Source organism: Xenopus tropicalis, chromosome 1 (genome assembly GCF_000004195.4).
Source record: "Xenopus tropicalis strain Nigerian chromosome 1, UCB_Xtro_10.0, whole genome shotgun sequence".
Lineage (NCBI taxonomy): Eukaryota > Metazoa > Chordata > Amphibia > Anura > Pipidae > Xenopus > Xenopus tropicalis.
The window spans coordinates 167,630,278-167,644,214 of record NC_030677.2 but is presented as its reverse complement, the minus strand read 5'-3'; the positions used below and the strand labels follow the sequence as shown (position 1 = coordinate 167,644,214).

The window sequence follows — 13,937 nt, the reverse complement described above, 5'->3', positions numbered from 1 at the left end:
CAAACTTGGCCTGTGTGTGCCATACTCTGCCTGCCCTACTCTGCCTGTGTGTGCCATACTGTATGGCACACACAGGCAGCCTACAGTGACACAATGCTGGCACTGCTCCTACAGTCTGCACAATAACTATATATTAAAAAACTTTTTAATTGCAGTACCACCTCAGTATATGTTCTTTTTGTAGTATGCAGGGATTATTTGTGGGTTTCTACTGCTCCTGAGGTGTGAACAGGGGAACAATGGGGGTGATTACAGCCTGAGCCTGAGGTGTGAACACTGCAGGGGGTGAACAATGCAGAGCTTAAAAGGTGTGAACAACACAGGGGATTACATGTTTAAACAATACAGCCTGATTACAGCCTGAATCTGAGGTGTGAGCAATGCAGGTGGCCAGTTAATCACAGTATTGATACCATTTAAAGCTCACACAAGAGTAAGCCATCAAAGCAGCCAGACAGGTGGGGGGCCACACAGAGGCGGCCCGCGGGCCGCCAGTTGGACAGCACTGACCTAGATAACCAGACTATTCTAATGGTAAATTTACTGAAGCTCTACCAAGATAATCATTTGTACATTATTTAGATTTGGAGAATACTATCCATTTTCCAACAGTGAGCAACCAGTGACACAAAAGGGCTAGAAGGGCCAATCATCTGAAAGGACATTATCCGTGTGTCTCTAATCTTATTAGTGCCATTCGTTCCCTGCTGCCAAAGACCTTATTTCTTCTGTGGCATTTGTCCTGTTCAGCTGTGCATACAAAATGTGCCAAAGAGGGCAGTTAGACAGTGACACTGAATGCATGAGATTTGAAATCACCACTAACCGTGTTATAATGACATATTCAGGAACAAACCAGAATTAAAATTGGGGTTCTATAAAAATTGCTACCAATTTGCTCCAGTCTAGTAACCTCATAGCGACTAATGAGATGTTTTCTTTCATTTTTCTAATTGCAAAAGATGGTAAAGGCCAATTGCTGTCCATTACTGCATAACTACCATTGTGTGTAATGTGTTATTTGCACAATAAATTGCTTTTACTTAAATTACATTAATCTTTGAAATGTTAAGATTAACAGAAGCCCCGTGGCCTTTTTAAAGCAGCAGTTTGATACTGTGTATAGGTCAGGAAATATAAATATTTGTACAGTTTTTACTATGTGCAATAATACATGGAAGCCTTGGGTAATATAAATGTTGTATGCAGCGACAGTCAAGGACAATAATTATCAGCAAACTTTTGTAATAAAACTAAATGCTGCTTGGTTACTGTGCTGAAGTAACTAACTAACCCATGTTGCTACATAACTTGCTATACTGTATATCCTGAAGAATGCAAAACAAATAGTAATGTACTGAACACATTATTTTTATAACCAACCAAATATCGCATCTTCTATGGAAACTCTGGCCACATACTCAACCCAAATTGGAAAATGATTAGTACAACAATTGAAAACACATTTGTTGTTGATACATTTCATCTAAAATTCTTTCTGTTCACATTTTTAGCAAAGGAAAAGGACATGATAGAAATGCTTTAGATTAAGTTTAATACACATCTTGCAACAAGTTTCGGAATTCAGCTGAATCTAAAGGCAAAGCATGGATTTATTGAAGCTCTAAAAATCCACCAGGCTAACTGACAATTTTAGCACATACCCTACCACCCTTCTAAAATGAAACACTGAGCTCCACACCAAAAAAATATATAACAAGAAATATGGCACAAGATGAATTTTTGACCCAACGGTTAGGTCTTAACTTTCCCAAAATGAGACCAAGGGATACATAGACTTACAGTTTATTCAATCGTTAAGTTTTTGTAGCACCATGCCTACATTTTTTGTACCATGCTCAAGCATCCCTCAGTATACTTAAGGGCAGATTTATCAAAGTGTGAAATTAGAGCTCACTGCTGAAACATTCACACACATTCTATTCATTTCTAATTTTTATAAGCATATTTATCAATGGGCGAAAGTCAGAATTAACCATTTGATAAATACACCTTTAAAAATTCCATAGGAATTAACGTATACTGATGATTCAATCTGCCTGCCACTTTAAATGGGCCAATTTTACAAAAAATACTCTAAATCCAACATTTTCAGTAAAAAATATTTTTATTCATGCAGTGCTAAAGTTTTGCTTCCAATGTGTGTTATTATTAAAAAGTAATACAATTTTGTAATATTTTATATAGGAGACTAATGCTGTTACAAAAATTAATTCTGTTTTCTTTAAGCAGTATTTACCTGCACAGTTTTTGCCATCAGGGGTCAATTCAAACCCAGCATTACATATACATTGGAAGCTTCCCTCGGTGTTCACACATCGGCCATGTTTGCAAAGAATTCCATTCTGGATACATTCATCAATATCTGTTTAGGGAGACATTATTACTATAAATATTAGCTGGAATATTAGCTGGAATATTCCTGTCAAGCGTGATACTAGTGCTCTCTTCCTTCATAGACAATAAATGAACTTTACCAACATGATCTTTTGATGAACTTTTCAGAGACAACCAAAGAAGTGAAGTACATCTTGTGCATGGTCTCAAACCTAATCAAAGGGATGCTGTTGGTTTCTGGTGGGTACAGCCATATGTAGATAAAAAAAAAACCCCAACTAGCTCTCCTTATCTCTGTGTTGTGACAGCAGCTTCTTGGCTGGGCCCCTCTACAGTGTCAGTAACCCTGTGCAAGGAACTGTGTGTTCTAGTTGCTCTGTGTGCATATGGGAGTAGTGTTATTGCACAGAAGGAAGGGGGATGCATGGAAGAATACGAGAAACTATGCCCTCATACTGCACTATTTAAGGGACAATTTGTGCAAAGTGTAATTTTTAAATAACGAATATTCTCCATAAGGTTACTGTCACATGTAGACAAATGAGCAAATCTCAGGGGCTAGCACACTGTTCTTACACAGGAAATTAAATAAACCATAGAAAATAGCAGCTGCAAATCTCCAGGTCACATACCATTTCTTTGCTTCAATTTTAACATTAGTTACTTTGGCTTTGACAAAATGGTTATGCCTTTGCTCATGTCTCAGAGAAGATACATCCGGTGACAAGCCACATTACACTAAACCCAGCAGCTGCACACATTTTCAATTCAATACAGAACTTAAACATAATGACATTATGCCCTTATGTTTAACTAGTAACAACAAAAAACTAAACTGATGACTAAGAGAGGAGAGGGTCATAACTCTAGGCAATCAGCATCTGGTAGACAGCACTATTAAGAGTTATGTTTGTACAGCTTTGTTCGCATGATTAGTCTTTCCAGGGCTACAAATGACTGACATGTATGTATATTACAGCAAGGGGAATGCTTGTTAAATCGTATTACCTGTTGGTATGATAAGATATTTTTATTTATTAAAGTTTTCAACCCATTATCTTTGGTTAGATTGCCTAATTATCTTGCTGAGCCCCAGCTAAAGACAATTTCCATCACTCCATTGTTATTTCTACCATAAGTCTATACAAGACTTATTTCAAATTATCAGAGACAGAATATTTTACTCTGCATAAAAGTAATTATATTTTCAGAACTACATAACTTTTTCACTTGCATCGAAGTTCAGTAGGGAAAAAACTGAAAAGAAAACTTTAACTTCAACAACCTTGTGGTCAGAAAATTTGTACAGTATTTAAATGCATGGCTATTTTCAATTAAAAGCCCCCAGTGAATCTGTTACACTTGTATCCACATTCAGTGTGGAAAAAAACTGAGCAGAAAAATTCAGCAATAACCTTGCATGTGGTCAGAATGTATGTATTTGATTTTATGGCTATTTTCAATTATAATTTCCCAATCAATCATCTGATAGGAACAGCAATTGGTAACATCAGTCAGGGACAGAACAGTGAGCTCACTTACCAATGCAAGCTTGTTTTGTTGGAGTCCTTTGAAAACCTGAATGGCATTTGCAATAATATGATCCAGGCGTGTTAACACAGTCTCCGTTAGTACATGGATTTGATGTGCATTCATCAACATCTGTTTGTAGCAATAAAAGGTAATTACATGTTTTGCAATTTATGATCCAAAACGTAGAATTTAAAGACATGTCATTAAGGATTCTCAAATACCAAATGTGAAGTTTCCCAGTTTGAAGATTAGTTACCCCAGACTAGAATTTATACAAGTTAACCGCAAATGTCCAAAAGAACAAAATGGAATTTATGTAAGCATGGAAACATATAGAAAACACTGTTATAATTTTGTCAGCACAAATAAATCCAGTTTCTTTTTTATAGCTTCTGCTGCAAAATGGTTTAATATAGGGATACAGCATATCTCTACTATACACAAATAGATGGGGCAAATATATAACTAATCTGTTTCCTCTCCCAGATCCTAGAATTGACCCAAAGACACACCTGGTTGTCAACAGAATGAACACCTCTACGGCAGGCAATGTTACAATGTTAACAAATCCATTTCTCCAGTTTTTATTAGAGAAATCTAAAACCTTGCCCAGAGGTTTTATGGACCAATGCTGCTTACAGCTGATAAAGTTATACCAAGAGGCTTTTCTGCTGTGGCCAAATTTGATTTTGGCAATGAGCATTTCAGACTTGCATAAATAAGAAAGATGAAGCCAAAAAACTTTTCTTCTTGAACAGACTAAAAATCATACAGCTGCCTAGCTTGCTGTTTTTCATGCAAAGGTTACATTTACATAAATAGAAAAAATAGCTCAAGGAACACCATACAGTTTTAAATATCATTAGAAGAATGTAACCATTGGCTGCTCTTTTAGCCTAGGCAGACTGTATTCAGAGAAATAGGAGACTTCACTATTGGTATTGTAGAAACCGTAGTACAACTATAAGTTTATTAAAGCCTTTTGTCTACTCCGCATTGTCAGAATAACTAGGACGGCTGAATCAGTGGCAGCCCCAGTCACATCATCCTACTGCTAATTACACAAGCCACAACTGCTGAAAAGCCATTTAACTTCCAAGCAAAAGCTTGGAACACGGGAAAATGTCATGTTGTTTATTATAAGCGCAGATTGTCAAGCAAGTAAATGTTCACTTTAATTTAAAAGTTTAAATATGGGATCATCCAATGGCATATATTGTATGAAAAATATATATTTTGATGAAAAAATGTGCATGAAACATTTTGAGAATAAGAGTACATAATTTCCAGCATGCAGTGTTAAAATGCTATTAACCTATACAGCACCTATGTACACAACCCACTGTCGCAAACCTGGAACTACTGCTACATTTGAGGTTAAGGTAACTCCAGGGTTTTGCAGCATCAGTAGATGTGCTTGCAGTAGTAAACAACTGCACAGACACTTACCCAATTTACAAACATAGTTGACAATCAGAAATTTATTTCTGTAATAAAATATTAAAAAGTAACAAATCAATAGCAAAGGTCTGATTGGATGCTGTAGGCACCTGCATTAGTGAAATTTAGACCCTAGCTAGTAAATGAGTCCCACTGAATTCCTTTGAAGGCAGGTGTAATGACTGCACTCAGTAGGATAGGAAACTCTGACTGTATAGGCTAATGGAATTACCCAGGTACATATGTATAAAACATAAATACAAACACAGAACTGCTTTTTAACTCAGAGGAGTCTCATGCACGGCTGAGTAAAAACATACATAAAAACTATGAATGCACCAAACACATTTTGGATTCAAATGATTACCACATCCTTTACAAAAAATTTAGGGTAAATAAGCTCCAAAATTGTATCATACTGAAATAAATTTGCAATCAGCTGTCCGGCGCATTAAAGCCGCATTCCTTTTTTAGGGGTTGTGAAACAAAGGATTTGGCTGAATTGTACAAAAAGTGCTGCAAGTTGGATGCATCATGAGACAAGCTAAGGACCTGGTCCCTCCTAAAAGCTAAGTTAGGCTGAGGTTGGAAGTTATTTTCGCAGTGTTTTATTGCATTAAATGCATGAAAACAAACCTGTATTATTCAGTCATCCTCCCATACAAGTGTTCAGTGGATGAAATTGTTAGCATACAGAGCCAATAAAGCATCAGTCAGTTAGCAACAGGATCACTCATGTTTGCATAGCATTATAGGAGATAATTATTATACAGAGGCCAATACTCACTGGTATCTCACTGATCAGCCCTTTAGGGCCATGCTCTTCTCATTGTTTAGGCACAAAGCCTGGACAATCAGAAAAGCATGAAGTAAACAGGAACTGTGCCTTCTCTCCATTTTCTAATTTGCAGTGGCACCATACACTGAGATATGGTTATGCTTTTAAACAGGAACTGACCAACTAGTCAGTTCTTCATTTTTAAGCTGCTAAAATACAGTTATACAATCGGTTAACTTACACAGAAATATAAACAGGGATCAAATGCTATTCATGGCTCTGTATAGGACTACAGACTGAAAACCTCTTACATACAATAGGATAGCTAAGAACTAGATTCACTGTGGATTACCAAACTTTAAATATATTTTCACTTTATAATGTTACTGGTTTTTAAATGCATGTTCAGATATAGACTGGAGTGTGTATACGCACCAATGCATTCAGTTTGTGTGTCCTGTTTGTATCCCATGTTGCACTCACACCTGTAACTGTTAAGGTTTGGAATACATCGTCCGTTTAGACAAAGATTGGGGTATTGCTTGCAGATGTCTATTGTCTGATTTAGCGTTGCTGGAAAACAAAGCATCAAGTTAATGTTATAAGTATGTAATATCCTGTGCAGGAAAGTTCTTGGAACTACAAAGTCTAAGGGTATTGCCACACAGGGCTAATTTGAGAATTAGCCTACAAGCTGGCATAAGACTTTCCCTGTGCCAGCACCCAGAGCTATTGTGTAAGCCCAGGTACAGGCACACAGAGACACCCAATCTAATATAATGGCTCAGGGAAAGGCTGATGCCAGCATAGGGGTTGATTCTTGGCCTGTGTTTATCCGCAGGCCATGAATCAGCCCCGTGTGACATTAGCCTAAGAAGCAGTATATATACCAAGTGCCACAGATGGCACGTAACCCTGAGAGCTCTTTATAGTATGAATTCCTCTCAGAAGATACCACTGCAACATCACAATTATACAACTAGTCCAAGTGCTGTGCAATAGCTGCCCTGCTCATTACAGCTAACTATCTAGAAGCAGATTGGGGTCACCAAAGAAAGCCTACATTCCCACTGCTCTGATGAATGGTTTAAAAATATATGTCTCCTCACTGAGGAAAATAATCCAGAGAATACCCTGGATAATGTTATCTATATATATTTCTGTAAAAATAAACAAAACAAAATTCTAAAATCTGATATTTGTCAGAATACATTAGCAGTCGTTGCTTTTCATATTTCCTATCCCATTGTTCTGTTAGATAGCAGGTCATCAAAAAATGTACTGTAAAAAGTACAGTATATTCTAGGTGCATAGTAACTGGATATACTGACACTGAGATATAGTGGCACTGAGATGTACTGACACTGGGACAATATCTCCATTATTTCAAATACAGTTTTTAAAAATGCAATCATTAGATAGCAGTTGGGCGGAAAAGGAAAATAGTAACGTACCAACCCCTCCATTGATCACTGGGCCTTGTCCATCTATTCCAGTTCCTCCAATACCAGGATGAAATCCATTACCACCAGGTCCTGGGATAAATCCTGTACCTCCTGGTCCAAATCCATTAGGAACAAATCCCCCAGGGCCCCCAAATGGAACTCCTTCAATGCACAGCCTACGATATTCATCTAGATTATGTAAGCATAAAAGGTTCAAAAATTTTTTTGTAAATATTAGAACTATATTAACTTTAAATTGTATGTCTGAGAAGACAGTTTAATGATTTTCCTTCTCCTTTAAGGTTTAGATTGCCATGTTACAAAAACACATAAGGAGAACATAAATTATATATAGAACAGTGAAAATGACATTAGAAACATTAGTATTGAAATATGAAGAAAATAGAGGAGATTTACTCACTCACCTGTACCCCTGATAGGACACATTTCAGGAATTGACCCTAATGCCCAGCAACGGCCAGATTCACAGCAGCACTGCATCTTTGTAAACCTGCCAGCCTGCTCTTGGGCACAATGGCCATTGACAAGACTGGAGAAGCACACACCGGACCTCTGGTCTGTCAACAAAATAAATATTTGCATTAATGCCTAATGAGAAGTTGGGGAATACAACTTCAGATAAAAATTAAACAGATTGTTGTAAAAAAAAAAAAAAAAAAATCTCCAACATCCTTTAGTACTGAGAAATACAACTCCCCAAATTAAAAGATGTCAACCCCAAAAATATATTTTTTGCCTAATAAAAGAAAACATACTTCTAACTTTCCAATATTACTTTATTCAAAACTGTTAGTGCTTTAAAAGTTATTTGTGATTGGAATTGGTGTTGAAAGCATAACTCCTGGTTATGACTTCTTTAACAGTGTTGCAAAAGCCAGTTTCCTCCAGCAAGACAGGTCTGTCAATCTCCTGCCTTGTGTTTCATTGTTTCAAGAGTCAGAGCCACCGGGGAGAGAATAGAAAAGGACACACTGCTTTTAATAGCAATTACTGTATATATACAAAGTTAAACACCATAACAAATTTGTAATGGTTGTATATTGTGAATTTCCTTATAATTATGTTTTCTTTTATTTATTAGGCAAAAAAATATTTTTGGGGTTGACTTTAAGCCTATAAAGCTTCAGAAGTAGGGTAGAACTTTGTTTTATGCTCATAAATGGTTCCTATGACTTTTCCTGCTATTTTTTATACAACATGAAAGTTACCTCAATACCCCACACTAGATTCAACTGCACAAGTTGTAAATTGTTGTCCCTATATTTGAGTGCTGGACATTGTTCTCACACACTCTCTCTTTCTATTTATCCTTGTTATACATAAATAAAGGCAACATGGATTTTCAAGACATAAATAACCTCATGCGACCTGAGATGTGGTGCAGCAAAGCGCATAGTGATGTATGGTTTATCTGAGGACACAGAATATAAGTAAAATAAACTGTTTAATTTTAGTTCTGCTAGATAATTCATGTATTACACTGTCTGCTATTTGTGAAGATCCAAAACTTGTTTACTTTGATTCTCAGGTTATGCAGTGAGAAATCGACTTTCTCTTTAGTGGGCAATAGTAGCTTACAGCACAGATGTCTTAAACTAAAGTGTTTCAGCTGCTGTAAACTACAATCCCAGAAACCCTCAGACTGAATTCGAATATTGATAAAAAAAGGAAACTTTATCTGTATTATTTAATGGTATTATAAAAGCTTTGATTTGTAAATATACTTACAGAAGTGGACCTTCGCAAGCATGATGGAACAAAGACAAAAAATTCTAAGTATCATTTTTTTGTACTTTATTTGGAAGTTTATAACAATATCCAACACAAAAGCCTAGCACATAACAACCTCTAAGAGAGTAAAAAGCTGCAGTAGTTTTAAATGAATATTATTGTAATTTATGTTCTTTAACCTTATACTATGGTTACTAACATTTCAAAAATTGTTATTTGCGTTGAATGTTCTTGGCCCAAATATTCCAGCAAGTCAGAAACCACATAAAGGGCGATTGTAGCTTAAGACAGAACACAGGGACTAAAAATGACCCATCTATAATAAAAGGCACAACATTTTCACAGTAACACATAGCAAACAATAGGATGTGTGAATTTAAACAGGGGACCATTAAATGCTACCTATTGGTTGCTATGACTTGCTAGACCTGTTGAAAACTTTGGACCTTAAAAGAGTTTATTCAATAAAAGGCACTAAGTTTGCCAAGGAGAAGTAACCCATAGCAATCAACATGTAGAATTTAATAGTCACCTGTTTAAAAGCAAACATCTTAATAGTTGCTATAGGTTACTACTACAGGGCAAAACTAGTGTATTTTATTACTTATGTGAGCTGACACATGTGTGTATTCAAAAACACCTGTGTGTATGAGGTCTTATCTATAATACAAGTAATAATACATTGAGTACAGATTTACGGCATATATATATATATCAAACACCAGAGAACCCTTAGTGCAGTACTCTTACCAATACAGCGAGAGCCATCCCCAGATGTGACATAGCCCCGTGGGCAGATGCAGTAGTAACTACCAATTGTGTTTGAACATTCTCCTCCATTGCAAACACCAGGGATAGTGGTACACTCATCAATGTCTGGCAAAAGAAAGGAGAGATAGAAAAGCAAGACATTCTTGTATGTATTAGCATTATATGGTATAACATTGTCTAAACAATAGAATGGAGAGTCATGGCTCTACTCACAATAACACATGGTTTGCTAAATAATGCATTTGATGCTAAGGCAGTAACAAATGTACTGAAAATGCATTTCTATGGCAGTTAAACTTTTTATTTAAAAAAAAAAAAAAACCTAGGCACCTTTGTGTCTGTAATGACCTGGGAATTCTAGGAAAACACTGCATTGTGGAAAAATTAAAATTGTACTTCACTCTCTGTAGTTGTGGATGTAAATAAGCCCTTTGGTGTTTCACTGTGAAGCTTATTAGGATTACCAAGGTAGTGACAGATAACATCTCCAACACCTCTCTGGACTGTTAGGCCACACCCCTTCTGGCTATTAGTAATTGCACAAGAACACAATAAGAGCCATATGGAAGGTAAGGCATTGGTTTACAAAATAGTTGTAGGGCTTTAAGGATGAGATTTAGTGCTCATATCATCAATCTTCATTTTATACCCTTGATCTGAGGGGAGCACTGACCAAAGCATGACATTTGTGGGCTTAAAAGCTATAAAACCACTCCCCTAGACAGACAAGAGAAATAAACAGAAAGATAACTGGGCAGTATATTCTTATATATGTATAATCCCTCGGCTTCAGGCTTAATAAAAAATAAATACCAGACCAATTCATAAAGTGTCAGAACTAAAACATATTGAGTTCTGTATCAAGAACCACACTATTTACATTTCTGAAATGTAATCATCTATTCAGCATTATCAAAGGACACCTATCCACCACTCCTACATTGGATACATGCGGATAATGAGTGAGGAGGGAGACGTATTATGCTCATGTGCAGCAAACAACATGGCCGCCTAGAAATAGCGGGGGCTGTATTTAAAAAAAAAAGAACACAAAACTATTGTTTTCCCCAACCAGAATGCGGGTGCTGTTAGCCTGGACCTCTGGTAGGGGAACCAATTAGAGGGTGATACGTGCACTTTAAAGGACAAGGAAAGTCTAAGTCACTTGGGGGTGCCAAAATGTTAGGCACCCCCAAGTGACTTAAATCGCTTACCTTGTACTGGTGCCCCTGTTAGGAGAAAACAGCACTAGCCCGGGGTATCTGTAGCGAGCGATTCCTTCTTCCCTATTCGCGCTGCTGGCAAATGTCCAGGACAGGCGCATGCGCAGTAGAGTGAAAAGCCGACTTCTCTGTTCAAAGTTCAGCTTTTCACTCTAGTGTGCGCCTGCGCGCGCACGCGATCAGGAAGAAGGAAGCCCTACAGGTACCCCGGGCTGGTGCTGTTCTCTCCGTACAGGGGCACCAGCCCGGGGTACAAGGTAAGCGATTTAAGTCACTTGGGGGTGCCTAATATTTTGGCACTTTCCTTCTCCTTTAAGGACTATCAAAACACAGACCTGACATATATAAAAAATAATATCACCATAAATATGCAATTAGAATACTTTAAGAATAAAACAATGTGAATGGCAGCTCTAGCAAAAACATTTATTGAACCACCAGAGCCCTAAAGATTTTTTCTTTTCAGAACATCTGCCATAAATATAAAGACACTAAAATGCATTAGATAATGAGCTTCCCCAGAGTCATAATAACATAAAGTAGTCAAACTAAAAGCTGGGGGATAACACAATTATGTGCAATAAGTTCTGGTAAGGACTTTATGTATATTGAATAAATAGACCCCTGCAGTAGAGATTAATATATAATAGTCTCAAGCTTTTCTTGGCAGAAGAAACAAGTCTCCTATGCCGAATGCCGGCATGCCTCAATCTGTAAAGCAGTTGGTTACATAAGTTAAACAATCTGCTGAATGAATTTGAAAATAAAGATGTGCTGGTGTTTGAAAAGAGTTTCCTTACCTTCTGCTTTTATTATTGACCAACATACCAGACAAGACTACTGTCAATCTACTACATTTTGAGTATTTGAATCTGCTTATTTGTTAAAAGGTAACATATACCCTCAGAATGAATACTCAACCAACAGATAGTTTGTATTATTTTAAGTGGCCTATTAAAGAATCTTACCAAACTGGAATATATATATATATATATATATATATATATATATACACACACGTAAATATTGCCCTTTTACATCTTTTACCCTGAGTCACCATTTAGAGATGGTATGTGTGCTCCCTCAGAGAAAAATAATGCAGCTCTTACTGTAACAGGAAGAGGTATAGTGTGGCTGATGTGACTTAACATGTATGTGTGCCTTTGGTTTGTTTGTGTGCACTGTGAATCCTATGATCCCAGGGGGTGGCCCTTAGTATGTACTTAAAATGGCAATTTTTATATAGGATTACCCAATGGCACATACTAATTAAAATATATTTTTTATGAAAATGGTTTATTTAGATGAAGCAGGGTTGTACACATGTGTTGTTAATGCTATATATTTTATAAAGACCTATATTGTTCAGGGGTATATTATGTATGTATGTTCTGCCTGAGTCCCTGTAGGTGTTTCTCTGCCAGCCCCCTTTCTTCCAGTACTACAAATTATGAAAAATAACTGTTAAGAACTGTATGGTTTATTTCACCAATGATAATACACGCACCTTCACACTTCTGTGTTGTCTCACTTTGCTTGTGTCCCACAGGGCATCTGCACTCATAAGATCCATCAGTGTTTATGCAGTTGCCCCCCTGGCACAGCCCTGGAATTGCTTGACATTCATCAACATCTATCAAATATAATTAAAATCAGATAAATCAGACAATAAGATATGCCAATGTATTGTAAAGAAACAAATGTACTGCAAAGTACCTAAATTCAACTGGACAACTCTGTAAACTACTTAGCCACTATATACTAGAAAAGGGAAAATAAATCTCTGACAAAATAAATTCAAATCATTAAAAAAATAAAAGGAAATGTAATTCTGCAAAAGAAAACTGATTACAGTTGGGTTGTTCTCTAGAGCAGCACTTGCCAGATTATCTATATAAGAATTTATAATATTTTCTGTACATTTTTTACAGTGTAATTAGTCACACAAAATTATTAATACTTTAACGACTGAAGGGGTAATTTTTGGCAGTATATTTAACAAATGTTTGTTACTAAATCAATTTTATGATGCATGCTGCCTGTGTATTGTTAAGCAATCCAAAAACAAAATAAACTGTGCCAATGAATGTATATAGTTACATATAAAACAGTCATTATGTAAGCAGCGCTGTACATTTCTTATAGAAATAGCAAAAGATGAGGGATAAGGGCATTTTGCAAACTGCCCAAGACACATTAATAGTGCCAACTGAGGGTGGTGGACATTCATAAGTGTACAGTTTAACTTTATTCATCGAATAAATATAATTTGAAGTTGCAGCTTTTGTATTGAAAGATGTTCCTGGATATTTATTTCTCCAAAAATACATCTGACCTCTCTTCCCTCTGACTTTATTTCAGTGCTATGCCTTTGATCTCTGTTGAAATATCCAGTGTAATCTAAAAGTAAACACACTTCAGAGCCTAGTCCATGAAGGGAACATAAAGAATGTTTCACTAAATCAGTTGGTACATGTAAATTATTTAGCTTCCAATTTCATTAAAGGAAAAGATAATCATCAACTGTAGGTTCTTTTTATTTGAAACTATTGTTACTTTACATTTTTACCCTCATTTTATATTATATAGCTCTAGGTAATAATTAGTGCTGGTCTGACGCTATTCTGTGAAATATGA

General features: G+C 36.4%; 1 protein-coding gene across 1 annotated transcript in view; it reads right to left on the bottom strand.

The window, feature by feature from the left end:
• The window catches only part of fbn2 (fibrillin 2 (congenital contractural arachnodactyly)), a 143,189-nt gene that overhangs the window by 80,277 nt on the left and 48,975 nt on the right, over positions 1–13,937 (bottom strand). Inside the window, exons 7-13 of the mRNA XM_002931725.4 lie at positions 12,808–12,933; positions 10,057–10,182; positions 7,980–8,132; positions 7,564–7,743; positions 6,545–6,682; positions 3,901–4,020; positions 2,261–2,386 (exon numbers count right to left, since the gene is read on the bottom strand). Of these exons, the coding sequence (XP_002931771.2) occupies positions 2,261–2,386; positions 3,901–4,020; positions 6,545–6,682; positions 7,564–7,743; positions 7,980–8,132; positions 10,057–10,182; positions 12,808–12,933 (969 nt within the window). The remainder of the gene's footprint in view (positions 1–2,260; positions 2,387–3,900; positions 4,021–6,544; positions 6,683–7,563; positions 7,744–7,979; positions 8,133–10,056; positions 10,183–12,807; positions 12,934–13,937) is intronic.